The sequence below is a fragment of the Vipera ursinii genome (genome assembly GCF_947247035.1).
Source record: "Vipera ursinii genome assembly, chromosome: 6".
Taxonomy (NCBI): Eukaryota; Metazoa; Chordata; class Lepidosauria; order Squamata; family Viperidae; genus Vipera; species Vipera ursinii.
In genome coordinates this window covers 35,809,852-35,822,018 of record NC_139515.1, presented here as the reverse complement: position 1 = coordinate 35,822,018, position 12,167 = coordinate 35,809,852, and the positions used below count along the sequence as shown (strand labels likewise).

General features: G+C 39.9%; 1 protein-coding gene across 1 annotated transcript; it reads left to right on the top strand.

Annotated features, from left to right (window-relative positions):
• Positions 1-4,132: 4,132 nt before the first annotated feature.
• LOC310641971 (pseudouridylate synthase PUS7L-like) lies at positions 4,133-7,526 on the top strand (the record flags this gene model as incomplete). Its single annotated transcript, XM_083365349.1, has 2 exons — positions 4,133-4,917; positions 7,333-7,526. Exons 1-2 carry the CDS (start codon positions 4,299-4,301, stop codon positions 7,524-7,526), a joined length of 813 nt encoding a protein of 270 aa, XP_083221475.1. The 5' UTR covers positions 4,133-4,298.
• Between the last annotated feature and the right edge of the window lie 4,641 nt (positions 7,527-12,167).

Genomic DNA, 12,167 nt, shown 5'->3' with positions numbered 1-12,167 from the left:
TGGAACTCTGTCCCATCTCCACACAGGATCCCTGGAGCTCAGTCAGACTGACTTTCGTATTCTTTTTTTTAATATATTTTATTGGTTTTTTACAATAACAGTCTTTAGTGCTTGGTAAACAATGTGTTGTCTGGGTTCATAAATTTAACAACAATCAATAATAGTTAATTTCTATGATTTCATAACCAACATACTAACTAGAAATACCTTTTCTTGATCCTCTCTTCTTCCAATAATATTCTCCTTTTACCAACATTGAACAAATATAGTTCTTAGTACTTTCAATACATACAAAGTTGAATATAAACATTTTTCTAGTATTTGTACAAATAACAATAACATTAGTATGTAGCATCTTTTCTAATCAGCTTATTTTACAGTTGTATTTGCAAAAAGTCATCTCACGTGAATTGCTATAGGTCCTGTTTTCAGAATTCTTATTTAAATTTAATTTCCCCTCAGTATTCAAAGCATTTCTTGTCAGTTATAATTTTCTCAAATTTGATTACATTTAAGTATCCAAAACATTTTTTCATTTCTCATATCATAAAAAATACTATACTACTTATACTGTAAATCACCCACTCTCTTACAATATAACCCATTCATATCCAAATTGTAACCATTCTTTTAACCATATTGAAACAAGCTTTTGGTCATATAGTACTCGATCTGGTAGTTCAAATAATCTCTCTTGAGTCTGGCTCTCACCTATTCTTATTTAAGCTTAATTTCCCCTCAGTATTCCAAACATTTCTTGTCATTTCTTTTCTCCAAATTGATTACATTTGAATGTCCAAAACATTTCATTCATTTAAATCATCCTATTATTTTTACATTTCCCATATCATAAAAAATACTACACTACATGTAAATCACATCTCTCTTACTATAGAGCCCATTCATATCCAAAATTTAACTACCGTATTTTCCGGCGTATAAGACGACTTTTGAACCCCTGAAAATCTTCTCAAAAGTTGGGGGGTCATCTTATACGCCCAGTCGCCTTATACGCCGGAAAATCAGTGGGTGGCGTCTGGCGGGAGCCGGCAGGGCAGTCCTGCGCACGCGCGCACTCCCCGGCTGCTCCTTAGCAGCTGGGGAGTGCGCGTGTGTGCAGGACTGCCCTGCCGACTCCCGTCCGACGCTCTTCGCTCTTGAGGCAGCAGCTGCCTCAAGAGCGAAGAGCGTGGAGCCGGCAGGGCAGTCCTGCGCACGCGCGCACTCCCCGGCTGCTCCTTAGCAGCTGGGGAGTGCGCACGTGTGCAGGACTGCCCTGCCGACTCCCGTCCGATGCTCTTCGCTCTTGAGGCAGCTGCTGCCTCAAGAGGGAAGAGCCGACTCACTCTTCCCTCTTGAGGCAGCAGCTGCCTCAAGAGCGAAGAGCGTGGAGCCGGCAGAGAAGTCCTGCGTGCGCGTGCGTTTGCAGGACTTCCCTGCCAGCTCGCTCTTCCCTAAGAGCGTCGGACGGGAGCCGGCAGGGAAATCCTGCTCCTGTCCGACGCTGCGCTTCCGCCGGGTGGTGCTGGCCGAGACGAGCCAGCAGGCAGCCGCCGTGAGCGCGGCGCTGAGGGGCAGCAGCTCCACGCGCAGCAGCAGCTGCCGGCTGAACAACAGGTCCGAGCGCAGGAGCCGCACCGCCAGGCTGCCCAGGAAAAAGCCACACCGAGAGGCTGCACGCCCAGTCCAGCTCCATGAGGGGCAGGGCAGGAAGCCGGTCGGGAAGAGGGACCGGGAACCCGGGCCGAGCGCGCCTCGGCCGACGGTGAGAGGGAAGCGGCACATGAAAAAGAGGCTGCGGGCGGAGCTGCCCCGCCCTGCGCCGAATGGGAGAAGTTCAAGGCCTGGGGGGGAAGCAGGAGGGGCGCCGGCCGTGGCGGGTGGCGGCTGCCCTCCGGCGCTGCCTGCCGCCCGGGAAATGCTGCGTCTCGGGGGCCAGCAGAAGCGCGGGAGCAGTGGGAGGGCCGGCGGGGCCAGTCGGGCCTTCGCCTCCTCTGCGACGGACAGGGAGGGCAGGGCATGTAAGTATTTTCCAGCGTATAAGACAAAAAACCTTGAAAAACTTCTTAAAAGTAGGGGGTCGTCTTATACGCCGGGTCGTCTTATACGCCAGAAAATACGGTATTCTTTTAACCATATTCAAATAAGTATTTAATCATGTAGTACTCCATCTGGTATGTCAAATCATCTCTCTTAGTCTGGCTCTCGCCTTCTTCTTTTGCCAAACAGCTTTCCAAATCAGTGTGTTCAGCTTGCCATGGGATTCTTCCTGTATTTTTATAGATGTTGTTAAGAATGGGAAAGACAAGTTGAGTAAGGTGCTTTTGAGGGGGAGTTTCAACCATTTATATTTGTTAAGAAGCTTCCACTTTCCTTCTCTCTCAAATTCTCTTTTCATTTTTTGTCTTCCAAACTCTAGTGGTTCTCCTGACAGCTCTGTAGTCCATTTTATCAAATCTTCTTTCTTATGCTCAGTTTTGTTTTGAAGTCCTGAAAAATAGAATGTCTTTTCCATTTCCAATATTATAGCAGAATCTTGCAGATTTTTCTTTGTCTGTGTTAAACTGTGATTTTTCTTCATTTGTAGCCTCCATCTTTAAATTACTTTCCTCTGGTTTTTGTTCTATTGTCTGATTTATTTGTTCATTGTTTGTCAGCATTTTCTGAGGTTTTTAATTGTGAGCTTAGGTAAAAAAATGTGCTCATTTATATCATCAAAATTATTTTTAATCTCATCATGATTTGAGACAATTGTCTTTCAAATTAGTTGCAACATAGCTTGTCTTGATGTATTACTCCTGCAGATCTCTGGTATTCCAGACTGGGGATTTTAGAAAAGAATATTGAGTGTGGTTTCCTGTCACTTTTAGTTGTGTATGCAACCTCCATTTTCATCAAACCAACCAGTCTTAAGTTCCAAACACCATAGTCTTATATAGTTCTTATCTTTATGAACAGTCCAAAATGTTCAACCACTTAAAAACAATCCAGTAGTTTCCCCCCTAGCAGGACAGCCAAAAAGTCAAGTTTTTTCTTTCTCTGCAAATGATACTTAAACTTAGATATCACAGCTCAGTAAGTGTATAATCCAAGAAGGTCAGCCACTTTTATAACAATTGTATTTCTCATTCTGCAATAGATAGGCCAGTGTATTTTCTTTCCCTTATTCCAGCTGTTCTCTGGTTGGCTAAGGGTCACTGTTGATCAAAGGAACAAATTGTGCTCTATTTCTGGGCGTCTTGCCAATTTCTGAGGTAGGGCAGCTGCAGTTCTATACTCTGATCCACCACTAGATGTCAGTAGCTATTATTTTCTAACTTCAGGTAATTCCCCGTTGTGCCAGGATTTTTAAAAGAAATGGTACAACGTTTATGTAATGACATCTGCTAGCACCCTCAGAACTCTGGGATGTAATACATCAGGTCCTGGTGGTTTATATTCTCAAGATCAAATTGGTGTTCACTTACATTTTCTTGCTTATTTTAATTTTATTTCAAGTCTGTTTTTTACAGTTTTGTTTTTGGTAGGTTGGGCTATAGGTTCCTTTTGCGTGATCTTTCCAAACTGAAGTACTTTCAGTTCATTTATTGTGTCTTGAATGTTGGGCAGTAGAGGGCAGCATTAAACATCTATGGGTAAACCAAACCTTGAAATTTTTGTGTGCTGGCTTCTCTGGGCAAGTCATGGTTTATCCATTTTTCAGGGTATTTCGGTTAAAAAATTGAGGGTTATATTATCCACAGATAATCTTATACTTTAAAATATAAATACTTGTAAATAGGCCACTGATTAATTGAACCCAATTTTAGTGCATTTGATACCTATAATTCTCCACTTAACAAATGCACTGTGTGTGTATGTTTGTGTGCTTGCGTGGGCATGTATCCTGAGTTTTGACTTTACAATAAACTTCCATAACATATTTAATTTGTTTCAAATAAAAATAAAAGCCTTTCTTATCTTTTATCACAGGGCTACTCATTCAATCTTTCCACTTTTCTTCAGTTTGTAAAATATTGTAATGGAAAAAATTTCTGAAGCATCAGAGATTTAACAGTTTTCCACTTATATAAATGATCACACTGGCTTCTCTGGCAATATAAAAACATTCCCAAGTGACTTTGTAGTGACAGAAATTAATATACTTGGACAACTGGTTAATGAAATTGTGGCAGATTCTTTTCCAAAACCCAATGGAATCTTATCAGAAGAAAGAAACAGTGGACCACAAGATTCCAAACAGTTGCGGATAGATAAGGAATGCTCATCTAAAGAATACTGCAGAATTCAAGTTGATAATGTTCATTGTACTACTGATCAGCTTTCACTTTGTGTTCAGGAAAGTGAAGTCTGTAAAGATAATCACATTTGAATGCCATTGTGACAAAGCTGCTATATTGGACACCTTATTAGATGAGCGTGTTAGAGAACAGCTGCATCAGTTTGCTTGTCATTTTAAAAACACATGGAATTCTGCATATGAGTCAAGAGATGTTCTCCCTGAATTCGCCCTTGGTTCAGTTCTTGACAAAAAGGTCCGAGCTAGCCTGCATGGGGTCATCAGGCAAGAATACCCTTTCTTAATCACAGCTACAAAATGTAATGAGATTATCGTCAAAGTGAATCAAGACTACCAAGAACTTTGTCAGTTGGTATCTGAAGAAGAAGCATATGGATTTCTAAAATTTTTGGATGCTAAATTAGAAAATTCCAAGTTTGCTTTTAGACCTGATGGGAATAAAGAGAATCGTAAGATACTCCACCATTTTCTGAATAAAAAATTTGGGAAGCTTATAGAAAGCAAATTGTTCCCTGACTCTCAGCAAAAGCTTGTGATTGTAATAAGGTTTCGTGAGAAAAGTGGATTCGGGAAAAGGGCTTATTCTAACATTGGAGACAAGCACAACATTTATACAGGTACATAGGTAACTAATTTATTATTTTCTTGGAAAACATTTGTGTGCTCTTAAAGTAAAACAGTCTATTGTCAAACAGAGTGCTGCTTATTTTGAAGAAAGATCTCCATAAACTAAATTGGTCCCTGTTAACTAATTATATAGAATATTAATCCAATGTCTGCAATAATACAGTATAAGTTACATGTTGTCCTTGCTTAGCAACTGCCTTGAATAGCAGTTAACAAGGATAATGTAAAAGCAATTTTGTGACCGTTTAAGATATGGGTGTCAAACTCAATTGTGTCACATGATGTAACTATTTTGTCTTTGCGGAGGTGGGTAGGTGTGGCCTGCATGTGACGCATCCGAACCACGGGCCGCCAGTTTGACACTCCTGATTTAAGATTTCAGTTGAAATTGAGTAAGGTATTGTCAGTTTCAAGCATCAGCTGGGAGCCAGCAGGGGAATTATAATCAGCTAATCAAGGTCATAGAGTTGAGCTTGTTAGCTTGCCATTAGCACTTTTGAGGGAAGTGCTGCATTGTCAGAAAAGCAGATCAGGAAAAAATAACTTGTTCAAGCAATCTCTCCCCCCTGCAAGGGGGGAAAATGGATTAGACGTAGGACAGCGTATAAGAGAACTTTATCTAAATGCTACACCAGCAACCATTAATCTTCACAGGGTCACTCTCAGTTACATGGTTTACTTAGCGACCATTTCACCAGAACCAATTGCAGTCATTAAAAAAAGACTATGTGTAAGGAAAACAACATGTTTTATTAATATTTTTATTAGTTTATATTACTAAACCAAACCTTCTCAGCTTTATCAAGATGTAAAAAGTATTTGACTGATTTCAAAGTTGAGTATTCCGGTAGAGGCATGTCCCTACTTAATGTGGATTTAAATTTAAGATCACAGTTACTGTGTCTGGATACTGAAGGTCCATTTTTATCTATACTCCATTGCATCTGGAAGAGGCAAGCTTTCCTAATATGAAGTTTTCTAGCATTGTCATAGAGGTAGTGTATACCTTTTGAAATAGTAAAGTGTTTCCAATCCCTTGCAAATACAATGCTTCACTGCTAATCATCAAAAGAATGCAGTTTGTGGACATATATTTTATGCCTATCAAATATCTGTTTAATAAAGAATGTCTGCATTAGCCTGAAAAAAGATGATGATGCTAAAATGAATAAAAAGATGCTGCATTCAGATTTTTAGAGTTCAAAGGTAAAAGGTAAAGGTTCCCCTGCACATGCGTGCTAGTCGTTTCCGACTCTAGGGGCCGGTGCTCATCTCCGTTTCAAAGCCGAAGAGCCAGCGCTTGTCCGAGGACGTCTCCGTGGTCATGTGGCCGGCATGACTAGCACGGAACGCTGTTACCTTCCCACCGTAGTGGTCCCTATTTTTCTACTTGCATTTTTACGTGCTTTCGAACTGCTAGGTGGGCAGAAGCTGGGACGAGTAACAGGCGCTCACTCTGTTACGCGGCACTCGGGATTTGATCCACCAAACTGCCGACCTTCTGATCGACAAGCTCAGTGTCCTAACCCACTGAGCCACCGCGTCCCTTAGAGTTCAAAATACTTGTCAAAAATTGATAAAGCCTAATACAGCAAGGATCACATCAGTGCTTCCATGTTCTATTAACATGGAAGATTTTGAATATATGTAATACCAAAATAATAGTGATTGTATGAATCATTTAGATTTAAGTTGGTAGCTTAGTAACTCTTATGTGAATCAAAATCTAATGGAAGATACAGAAGCTTTAATCCGTAGCTCTACCTCTTGCACTTTCAATCAAATTTCCTTGATGGAAGGATTCTTAGTTCTGAGCTCTGTACTTTAAACCATGATAGCACACTAATATCACACCCCTGCATACACTCAGACATTGTACTTGGTTCTTTATACAATTAGAAGGTTCAAGGTCTTGGTCCAAAATGAAGTGTGAGGAAAGCAAAGGTTTTGCTTTGTTCCTCATAAATGAGTTGATACAGATTTGAGATTTCGGGGCAGCAGTGAGTGAAATATATATCTGTAACTTACATTTTTTTAAAATAATTCATGCAATTGCTAAATGTCTAGCATAGCCTAAAAATCACTGATGTTTTATGTTATTTCACTTGGGAAATTGAACTGGAGTTAATTATAGTGTTATTTTTATTACACTGAAGAAATTATAAACACATGCTTATAAAGAAACAGCTACAATAAATTTGTTAGGATAGGTAATGATTGAGCCAGAGTGTTCTTACATGGAGTAGAATAAAAGTTAGTATAATATAAGAAAGTTTAATCTTAAAAGAGTCCACTTTTCCAGAACTTTCAGTTCAACATGTAAATAAATGTTAGATTAGCATATTTCTCTTGAGGGTCTGTATGAGATAAAATATGTCTGAATTGAACTTACAATTATGTTGCAGCTTTTACTCTTAGGAAAGAGAACCTGGAAACCCTTGAAGCAATTAATTATTTGTCTGCAAAGCTTGGTGTATTTCCTTCAGATTTCAGTTATACTGGCATTAAAGACAAAAGAACAGTTATGTGTCAAAATAAATATTTTAAAAACAATGTAGCTGGAGATCTTTCATTAAAAATTCTTCCTTTTGCAAAATAGCTAATATTTCTATATCTAATATCTCTATTTCTGCAGCGGTTCTTCAATGTCTTTCTATTGAACAGTGTTTTTCCCTTCCATGTTTTCGGCAAGAACAGCAACTTTCCATATACAAATTGTTTTCAGGAGCATGAATCTAGTTTCTTATTTATTTTTAGGTTGGGCTTTTTTAAAATTTTGACTTTTTATCTTAATGTTCTTTTATACTTTTTAAAAAATCTTTCTCATTCAAATTGACTGATGCCAATAAATTGTCTTAGAACTTTAAAATAGGTCCTGTAAATTCTAAAACTCTATGTCTATTGCATCAAATGGCATGATATCCTTAACTGTTTCTTAGCTTTGCAATTGAAAAAATGCTTATAAAATTTATATTAAGGTTCAGAATTTATTTACAGTTATACCTTGGCACTTGATTGCTTCAAAACTCCTCAGATTTGGTATTTGACACGATTTGAAGCAGAAATCTTGTCCCAGCACTTGTTTTTCTCCTGGTAGTCAACGTGCAAGGAAGAACTTGCCAATGTCAGCTACCTTGTGACATGCTATTTCTTCTGACTGAAATAGCAGGTCATATGGTAAGTCACGTGGGGTTGGGGTTTTTTTTTGGTACTCATTAGTTTTAGTATTCATCGTGTCTTTCAGAATGAATTACCGAGTACTGAGGTACCACTATGCAGGGCTTTTTTTCTCTCATGGAATGCTCAGAACGGCGTTCCAGCATCTTTTTTTTGGGGGGAGGGAAAAAAAGCTCCCTCTATTGGCTTTAGGAGTAGGCAATCTTGGCTCTTTTTTATGACTCATGGACTTCAACTCAGCCAGCCACTCTGAGGGGAAAGAGAGAGGTTTCCAAGCTGAGCCATGCTGGCTCAGGAATTCTGGGAGTTGAAGTCCTTGAGTGATAAAAGAGCCAAGGTTGCCTACCCTGCACTAGAGGAGGACATTAAAATTATTTACAAGGTTACTTCTTTAGGAACTAAACTTTTAGAATCTAAAACAGCTAATTCAAAAAAGTCAACAGGAAAGAACCTCACATTTTTCATCTGCTTCTGTCTTTTGGAAGGTAAAATTAGATAACAAAATAATCTATTTCCTATGTTAACATCTCTGCAATGAAATCAGTAAAGGTAACAGGAAAGAAATGAGAAACATTTTTCTCAATGTAATATGTCTAATTTAGCTGATGCTAGAAAAAAATAGTATCTTTTGTACACTCTTGAAAACTATTTTGAATCTATAACCATCTATTACAACTAAACCACTTTAAATTAAACAATTCTTAAGAATGAAATATTCTTAATTTGGACTTTACTTTTACTGTTTGGACTGTTGTGTGTTTTGAAAAATAGATTATTTAGAATCTAGTTATGTTGCACTTCAGTCTTTAAATAATTAACCTAGTATATACATAACAATACAAAACAAATGATGTTTTCCATGGTGAACTTAACATCAATAACAACATTTATTAAAAAGGCTAAAATAATTTCTGGTGGTATTATCTGTACATTAAAATTTTGTTTAGTCACAATCTCTCAAAATACGTTACATATTTGCATAAGTGTAGTCAGTAGCATATGCCTTTTTAAAAATATCAGACATGCAAAGAAACAAAAATAAGTCCAAAATATCTGTATTACATCCAGAAATGTCAACTTTGCAACCAATATTTCTCATTCATAACTATGGCACCCTAAGGATACCTGCATACATGCAAATGCTTCTCTGGTATCAGTAACGCAGCAGGGATTGCTTTTTCCTTCCAGTAACAGATTGCTGGGAAATACCAAACATGGCCTTGAGAATTCCAATGTTTGTTACAAATTTTTCTGGATGTGGTTGGAAAGAGGCTGTTTGGCGCTGTAGACCACTGCCACAAGGAACACAGCTCTGGGTCAGGGTTCGGAGCAGCTCAGGGTTCGGGCTCAGCACGGGCCGCAGAGTGGCAGCTGCAGGGAGGGGAACCCCCACGGCGGCTGTGGGGAGGGGAATTCTCGTGGCATGTGGCTCTGAGCCGCAGGGGCAGGGGTGCAAAGGACAGGCAGTGACGCCGTAGCAAGACACCAGCATCGCTCCCAGTGACAGCACCTCTGAGTTCCAGCACCTTTTTTTTTAGAAAAGAAACACTGCCTCTATGTATTATTTTTTAAAAAATATTTGTATGACCACCTCTCTTAGAGCATAACTCTGGGTGGCCCACATCAATAAGAAAACTACAAACTATAAAAACAAGAACTAAAACTAAAAAGATCTGGTTATCCATCATGCCATGCCCACCCCGGCTCCACAAAGGCAAAAAACATCATGATACGTCACATGACATGATTGAGTTTGACACCTATGTCTTAAATTGTCACAAAATTCCTTTTACATTATCATTGTTAACTCTTATTCAAGGCAGTTGCTAAACAAGGACGACATGTAACTTATATTACTGCATGCATCCACCTAGGATGTCCCAACAACGAATGGCTCTATCCCAGTGTATAGGTAAAGAGCCAGTTCTTCTGGAAGACTAAAAGGGTGGGAGCCAGCCAGATCACCTAGGAGAAAATGTTTCACAAAGCAGGGACAGCTACAGAAAAGGCATACTTCCCTAGGCCTCATCTGCACCTTCTCTCAGGATGTGATGTCTGTCTATTCTCTCCAATGTTGTGGGATGGGCAGATACAGTACTTTTAGGAAAAAGTAGTTCCACAAATAACCTTGTGCCATGTTAAAGATAGCAGCTGGTACTTTCAATTTCACCTGGAAGGAAACCATGAGCCAATGCAGCTCGCACAGCAATGAATTTTTTTGCATCTAGAGAAACAGCTTACACCAAAATGTTTGTTTGAGCCCAGTATTAATCATTCGATGGTAACAAAAATAATATTGTCTGCCTTTCTGCAGATTAAAAGAACTTGGAAATGCGGTTGAAAAAAGACTTGGTATGTCTCATATATATTCTGTGAGCCAGCCACTTAGACTGGGTCAACTGCAAGGAAAGCAGTTTGACGTAATTGTGAGAGATTTAAAACTCCATAATAACGAGCCTACCTCAAGCCTAAAGGAGCAAATTTGTGAGGCAATTGAGAATGTCAAGGTAATACTCATATTTGGAATGATTTAAGTCACAATTGAGTCCAAAATTTCTGTTACTAAATGAGACATTGAGTTTTATCCCATTTTATGACCTTTCTTGCCATAGTTGTTAAGTGAATCACTGCAGTTATTAAATTAGTAACATTGTTATTAAGTGAATTTGGCTTCCTCATTGACTTTGCTTGTCAAAAGGTTGCAAAAGAGGATCACATGACCCTGAAACACTGCAACCATTATAAATATGAGTCAGTTGCCCAGTATCTGAATTTTGATCACATGACCATGGGAATGCTGCAATGGTCATAAACGTGAAAAATGTCATAATTCACTTTTTAGATGTTGTTGTAGCTTCAAATGGTCTGAGCTCCAAGGAGGTTTTTCCACACTACTACCTATTGCGTGCCCACCCACCCTGTGCATGTGTAAGTCAAGGGTCTCTTTGATTTCAAAGTGCTGCTCCCCTTTCACCATAAGAGGTTCAGGTATCGGAAGAGGAATTGGCCTTAAAGGCAAAATCACTTCCGATTTTAGAAGACTGCAATGGAAAACGGGGTGGACTTTTCTCAGTGACTTAGGTAGCTCTGATTCTACTGTGACTGAGTTAATAATTCGCTTCATGGGAAAAGGCCCTACAAATGTCAGTCTTAACTTCTTTGAGGGCTGTAGAGACTGTAGGAACCGTGTGGATAAGTATACACGGTCCCCAGTGTGAAATGGTTTAAGCTCTACCCTTTTTGTATTGGCTTGGGTTTTGTAAGCTGTCCTGGCCTCAGCAAGGGGCCAACTGGCCAGATATTCTTTAACTGATTTATCCATTCTTTTAAGGAGGGGATTGTGGGGTTGTTGGTTGGCTATTCAGACATTGGGTTGAAATCTTGTCCTGTTGCCACTCAGAAAGGCATGAATCCTGTGCTGGTATGTACAGCATTGTTGTATGCCACTTCAGCAAAAGGCAAGAAATCAGTCCAGTCATCCTATTGGTGGTTGATTAAGCAACGAAGGTACTGCTCTAGAACTGAATCCATTTGTTCTGCCCCCCCCTTTTCTATTGTAGATGGGTGACTGGAACTGAGTCCTTAGTCGGTACCTAAGAGATCCACAAAAGCTCTCTAAAATTTAGACGTGAATTGGAACCCTCTGTCTTGAGATGGAATGGGATGTTCAGACACTGACCTTTGGCCACGCCTCCTTCTCAAGCCTCCAGTCTCTGTCCATTTGCAGCCAGCTTTCCTCCCCCAGCCATTCTCCACGGCCAATGGACCCCTTGCCCGCTGCCCCACACCCTTAGGCCCAGCCCATTTGCCAAGGGCCCCTTTGTTCCAGGCCTTTCGCTGCATGGGACAAATAGCCGCCAGCCAATCAGATGGTAGGCAGAAGCCATGGTGCTGCAAGAATAGTGTGCAATCGCCAGGGCTTCGGGTTGGGTACAGCTTCTGGCGGTAAAGTGAGGCTTGGGAAGCCTGTCAGGGTGTTAGTTGATTATTCCCAAAGATTCCCTAACTTTAAAATAGCTCTTGGGTGGTGACAGTTACCCAGCACAAGTTAGCTGGCAATGCT